The 7,002-nt window shown below is 29.7% G+C and overlaps 1 protein-coding gene across 2 annotated transcripts; it reads left to right on the top strand.

Moving 5' to 3' along the window:
• Nucleotides 1-2,663: 2,663 nt before the first annotated feature.
• LOC114384649 lies at nt 2,664-5,783 on the top strand. Of its 2 annotated transcripts, none has more exons than XM_028344357.1 (2): nt 2,664-2,833; nt 4,949-5,783. In XM_028344357.1, the coding sequence occupies exon 2, from the start codon at nt 5,021-5,023 to the stop codon at nt 5,531-5,533; it is 513 nt and encodes a 170-aa protein (XP_028200158.1). In that variant the 5' UTR covers nt 2,664-2,833; nt 4,949-5,020; the 3' UTR covers nt 5,534-5,783. The 2 variants fall into 2 exon arrangements, with proteins under 2 accessions (XP_028200158.1, XP_028200159.1); XM_028344358.1 differs by lacking the exon at nt 2,664-2,833 and adding an exon at nt 4,267-4,598 and having other exon boundaries at nt 4,958-5,783.
• Nucleotides 5,784-7,002: the final 1,219 nt, after the last annotated feature.

The raw sequence follows: 7,002 nt of genomic DNA, 5'->3' as shown, positions 1-7,002 counted from the left end.
TCAACCGTGGTAGTTTACACGTTGTAGTAAATGGTTTTTTTAGCAGTGATCTCATTTAAACAGTGAGGTTCCTTTGTTGCACAAGAAATCATTACATGGTGCCCAGTTATTATTCACATGACACCTGATCCAATTTGTTAATTAATTCTTTTTCTTAAACTGAAAACTTGGTTATATGTTACGTATAGATTAATTGAGACCGAGACCATGACACATGGTAATCCGAGATTATGTAATAATTTCTTGAAAGGGCTATTGTATTTTTGGCCATGCAATGTTTAGTTATATATGTTACGAAAAACAATTCAAATACCTCAAAAGACTTGTTAAACTGGTTCGGAGTCGGAGAAAAGTTCCATTTTGCTTATCTGTTGTCTGAACTCTATGTGAGCTTCTACATATACTTCACTTTACTGGGTGGAACCGTGAAATGTAGATCAGTGTTTTCAGTGAATTTCACCTGAGCTTTATCTATTGGGAATAATGTGTGGCAAGTGTGAGAGCCAACAAAGATAAAATCATATAGAAATGTTACAACACGAATCCAGTCATAGAAAAAACGATACCGACATATAAATTGTATCACTCATATATGATGATGTCATTGATGTGGCGGCAAGAATAAAATGACTATTAAAGTAATACCGATATCAACTACCAATAATGTTGCAAGGTTAATTATGTGCGTTAATGAAGAATGAGTAAAAATTTAATCTTACTACAGTTCTAATATAGATATTAAAAAAATATTTACCTTAAGTTAATTGAGCAAATTAAATAATCTCAAATAATTATTTCATCCTTTTTTTTATTAAAAAGGAAACACATAAAACTGAAAATTTAATTGTAGTTCGACAATAAACTCACTCTACCACAATTAATTTTCTATTTTCTATGTTAATTAAAATTTATTAAAAACTACAAACTCAAAATTCAAAACTAGAGTTCATTAATAATGAGTGAGATGCCTTTTAGTCAATAAAGATTATTTTGGTCTCATTGAATGTTGAGGCTACCTTGATCTTGATGAACTCTCTGACCCAGCTCACCTTTTTTTTTTGTTTAAAAAAAAATGAGCAAGACACAATTTTGTGGTTTTTGACAAATTAAAGCTAATAATGATAATATATATTACTAGAAAAAATGTGTTTCTTTTTTTTTATGAAAAATATTAGAGAATGTGTTATTAGGGTTTTTCAAAAACTTCTACATTGACTTTGCATACCCATTAAGCTTTTATTTTAAATAATAATCAATTTATAACATTAATAAAATAATAGATGTCCCCATCGCCATCGCCATCGCCGGACAATGCCATCGCCATCGCCGGATATGGAGTGATGAGTCTGGTTGGCGTTTGCTGCGTCCTCTTAGGTTCCAGAGTGTTTTTTTCTTCTTTTCTTTTTAACCTTTTGTCTATTTTCATCTGTTGGACCTTGCGCCTCAACTTGCATTTTGTCCAAAAATTGAGTCTAAGGTGGGTTTTGAACAGTTATTTGTGAAAGATTGTCCAAAAATTGAGTCAAAGGTGGGTTTGGACAGTTATTTATGAAAGCTAAATAAATTAATTCTGACAAAAAATATAATAAACATACTAAATAAAGCATGATATAATAAGTTAAAATAATTGTAATTAAAATATAATAAACCGACTAATAATAGTAATAAAACTAAATAAAACATTATATAATTTTAAGAAGGTGTATGCCTATAAATGTAATTTTGTGTTATGAGTTATATTATGAGTTAATTTTTTTGTTTGTATTTTTTTTTTTACGTTTGTGTATGCCTATAAATATAATTTTTCATATATGCATATAACTTTTATGAGTTGTATTACCATCTTTAGTTACGATCTCGTTCCTCTTCCAAGTTTGACAACATTCTTCTCCCGTCCCATAAATACCTCGTGCTAATTAATTACCGATTATGTGGATGACATACGTGGTAGTGTAGGAATTGAAGAAGATAAGGATGTATACTAAAGTTCTGGTGGAAATTCAAATGCATTAATTATCTCCAATCTTGTGTAGTACTAGTATTATTTTAAGATGAAATTAAATAAAACTGAAAAATAATAAAGAAATAAATCAAAATAAATTTAAATCCTCCTATAATTTTCATCAATATTTTCATTTCTTAGCATATATCTTATTTAAATGCTTAAATAAATTACAAATATGTATTCTAACTCTTTGACTAAGTCCTATAACAAAAAATCTGACTAATTAAGAACATTTTGAAATTTTTGTATAATTAATATTTTTCTTTATATTCTCTTTTATTTCCTGTTTAATAGATTTGCTTTCACACTTTTATTTATTATTAAGAAAAAAAAAAGGATAAAGCTCTTTCTCATTTTTTTTGTTACATTAAAAAGTACAAGATAAAAGTAAGTTTTTTTCCCTTCATTTTAATACCCGAAAATTTTGGCAGAATGAAGTGGCAAAGTTATCAGAACGAGAGCCACATAAGCTGCATTTTTTAGTATTATTTTAAGAATAATTAATTGATAAAAGCATGCGACAAGATGATATCAAAATTAAATCTTGTACCAATCGTTTTTCATTTTCTCCTCATATTTATTATTTAACATGAGAGATATATATGCCACCCCTTAAAATTTGTCCCCTTTTACGAGTACGTTATCATTATTTTGATGCTTATCTGTCATCTTAACCTTATTATATAAAAGGATCCCTGTTGGTGTGCTTCTTCCATTTGTTTCTTACTCCTGTTTTGTCCCAATTGAGTACTTGCTTCTGTGCAAAGAGTTATGTATACGCTTCATCCAAATTGAATTGAACTTCCATATTTCTGGGTTGATAGGCAGGTATACATAATATTATAGCCCCCTTAATTCTTTTAATTTTATTTTATTTATTTTCATATTAGTAATTTTTATAAAAATTATTCCTTCTTTTCAGGTAGTTTTCATTGTGTCCGTTTTTCTGTTCTTTTCTGGATCTCTCTTACAAATAAATATCAAAATTGATTGCATTCTTATGTACTTTTAGATTTTCTTTTATGTCAATTGTGATTTTTACTTGTAAACTTTGGAATTTGGTTTTTGAATTTCAATTATGCTCTTCTATCATATATAAAATTGGGGGCATCGATTGTGTGAGAACTGGCAATGCCAGCACTATTTTCTTCAATGCGAGAACAAAAGCAAACCTTTCTAACCCGTAAATGCTTCCCTTTGTTGCATTCTCTTTATTATTACAAATTAATTAAAATGATTGTTATTTAACAGAGAGGTAGTTCCTAGCAAAATATTATGTCTTGTAGGATAATCCTAGGTGTCATTTGCTTTATATATATATATATATATAATCAAATTACACCATATAATTTTTGAAGTTATTACACCATTTTTAAAACAATGTGATTTTTATTAATCCAACTATTGAATTATATTTATATATTATCAAGGTTATTTATGTCAATTTTTTAAAATTAAATAATTATATTTTTTAAAATTAAAAAATAATATAAATATAATCAAATGATTAATATATTGTAGAATGTTTATATCCCATAGATTTGAATTTATATAAACAATATAAATACTTTTGGATTAATATAACATTTTATATGTGAAATTTTTTTTCAATTTAATGGTAAGTTTTATGAAAATATTATTTAGTAAAAAATTATAAAATAATATAATAATTGTTAAAATGATACCAGTATAATTTGATCCTCCTTTCTGCATATATTGCTATTTAATAAAAGAAATACCAGAATTACATTTGACGGCACAATCATATTAATTTGGAAACTGCCATTGCCACATGAACAATTGTATTTCATGGAACTCAGGATTATTAATTGATGACCAATGCGTGAAATACCTATTAACACTTGGTTCAATCCACATACCGACATACATGTCCCAAGTACATTTCAATGTTTCATGTTAAATCTATGCCCTGTTCATCGAAAACTACCCACTGCATAAATAGTATCATATTCTCTATCTTACTTTGAGAGGTTTTGTGTTATTTGCATGAGTAAATATATAGTCTATTTACTTATATTGGCATTCAGCTGAAATTCTTAGAGTAAATTGTTGACTTTGTTATTGTCAGTAAATTTTTTGACTATGATAATGTATAAAAATAAACTCTTTGCCTATTTTCTTTGCTAATTAGTAGTATATATGAATAATGTTACTTATATATAAAATGCTATATGTAGTTACCATGATAACTTGAGTTTGATATGAATAAGGAATTTATATACTAGCTAGTACTACCTTAATTTTTGTCCGAATAAGAGTGTTGTTTTGGCTAAGCTAATATAAATCTATTTTTGGCTATTTTACTATTTCATTCTTCATATGAAATGTGGTGATATGTGTCTTGTGCCCTCTTCTGTTTGTCCTTTAATTTGTCTTCTGATTTGAAATATTCACTGGCCACTAAGATGAATCAGATTTTGATACTCATAAAGCCAGAGAACCACACTTGAAACTCAACCTTGACGTCAATAGCGGTCTTTGTTGAATATTTTCATCGATCCTCTCTTCATAATATCGTCACCAACCCCTTCACGAAAACCTAGCCACTTGAACTCCTCGCCTTGCTGTCCTGGTAATTTATTGTAACATACATAAAACATCATTCACACACTCCTCAACCCCATCCCTTTCTCCTAGCTCCAAACATCATTCACTTTTTTTACTTTTACACTTCCTCCCCCTTCTCTATTATATTCATCCATTCCCTTCTTATAATTTTGAATTTCGGTAATGATATTTTGATATCTTAATATTCCAAATATCTCATTGACACTCTTTATTTGTTTTTATCTCTTTTTTTTGTCACATCAAATTAAGTATTTATTACATCATCTATTTCAATGACTTTTCTTCATTTCTTTCAATTTTTCACTCTAGTTTTTACAAGGACTTATACTTCTCTATCTCTCTATTTGTTCCTAGTATATAAAGCCAAAGGGTATTAAAGGGTACCAAACTCTTGTCTTCATATTTTCTACACCTTCAAAACCCATTATGGTCATGAGCAGCATCACATTTCCTCCAAACAGTGACGACTACATTGGCACTGAGAGCTGCACGGACCTCCAAAACATAGACCATGTCATTGATAACCACCAGTCCTTTAAATCCAACGATGCAGGAAACAAAACCAAGGTCAAGAACAACATCAAAATGAAAGAGAACAAAGTGTTCCCTCCCCCTATACCCTTACTAGCTCGAACTCAGAACCTGGCCTCACACATGCCATGGGTGTTGAAGAGGTACTACACAAACGAGGGAAGGTTGATTTTGAAAGAGGAAAAGGTGAAGCACCATGAGTACTTTCGTGCACATAGTGCCAATGGCAGACTCACATTGCAGCTTGTTAACGTTCCCTTTGATGACCATGATGAGTACTTTGAAGAAGCAACACCTAGTCCACATGAAGCGGCTGATATTATTGATAACGTTACTCATGATAATGATATTACTAGTAATGGTAGGTTTGATGAAGATGAAGAGAATGAGGCTAGGCATTGTTGCTGATGAGCTTTCTACGGAACAGGGTAGTGATGTTGTTGTAGCTGGTAGTGGTAGAGTGAAGAAGTGTTTGAACAGTAGTAATGTAAGATCAGGTCCAGCGTGTAACATTTTTGGGGTGCCTGGGCATCCTATTAGAACGGTTCGTGGTTGATTAATTAGTCATTTTATAATTAATTTAGTCGTTTGTAGTTTTGGTTAATTTTGAAACGTTAGAAATGCAATTTAATTTGTTAACTTTGTTGAGCATTTTGCTTCTCGTAGCCACCTAGCTAGGGATTCTATAGAAATAAGTAGAGTACATCGCTGAAAGGTATCCTGCATATATAGATTAATTAGATATTTATTTATTTAATTTTCTTCAAAAACATATCTTAGCTAACTTTCATGAACTGGTTTGAATACGAGATAATTAAGATAATAGCTACAAAGTGCAACTTTAATATCTCTAATATAGATTCTTAAATTTAAAACAAAAGAATCGTTCCAAAAGACACATCACAAAATGACTAGCACAACAAAGCAAAGTTTGAAGTATCTCTTGGTATCACTAATATTTTTCTCCCATGTTTGACTTGAAAGAAATTAGATATTTTTGTAGGAAGCAAAATTAATTTGTGTTTGAGATTTACTTTGTTTGAGCTATTGAAATTGGAACTCTAGACCACTTTGAGATAGATGAGAAGAATTAACTTGCACTGACCTGACAAACCTTAAAGAATAATACCCTCTAGGAGTTAAAGAGTGATTGCATGCTATGGGATTAAAGCTTCCACAAATGACATCAAGAATATAATATAATCATTAAAATTACTAAAATAAATATATAAAATCAAAATATATACCCGATCTAGTTTCATCTTCCTAAACCCAAAAATGTGAGCTGTGTATGAAAAAACAAGGAAAAACCAAACAAAATATTATGAGAACTGCATACTATGACTATTGCTTGAACTTATAAACCACAGAGCACCTCAAAACAGGCAAATTTTATAAATCTAGTCACCTAAATCAATTAGTATATTTTCATTCATGTAGTGCCTAATCACATTATCTGGTATTGACAGATGGTATTGCAGTCAGAAAACAAGCATGAATTATTTCAAATATAGAAATAAAAATTTAAGCTAGGTATTACTATAAAAAGAGAAATCCAATAGTTCAAGACAAATTCAGGCTTTGACAAATTTCTCCTAAATCAATTAGTATATTTTCATTCACGTAGTGCCTAATCACATTATCTGGTATTGACGGATGGTATTGCAGTCAGAAAACAAGCATGAATTATTTCACATGTAGAAATAAAAATTTAAGCTAGGTATTACTATAAAAAGAGAAATCCAATAGTTCAAGACAAATTCAGGCTTTGACAAATTTCTCCAGAATGATAACGGGATAGAAATAATGATACAACGATAAGCAAGAGCTTTGGAAATAAATAAAAAAGGAAAAACAAGAAATAATAGAAAGAAGCA

The sequence above is a fragment of the Glycine soja genome, chromosome 14 (assembly GCF_004193775.1).
Source record: "Glycine soja cultivar W05 chromosome 14, ASM419377v2, whole genome shotgun sequence".
In the NCBI taxonomy this organism is placed as follows: Eukaryota; Viridiplantae; Streptophyta; class Magnoliopsida; order Fabales; family Fabaceae; genus Glycine; species Glycine soja.
This window is presented reverse-complemented; position numbering and strand designations above follow the sequence as displayed.

Excerpts from the sequence above, each read along its gene's own strand:
- LOC114384649 (XM_028344357.1), top strand. The coding sequence starts at position 5,021 with ATGGTCATGAGCAGCATCACATTTCCTCCAAACAGTGACGACTACATT.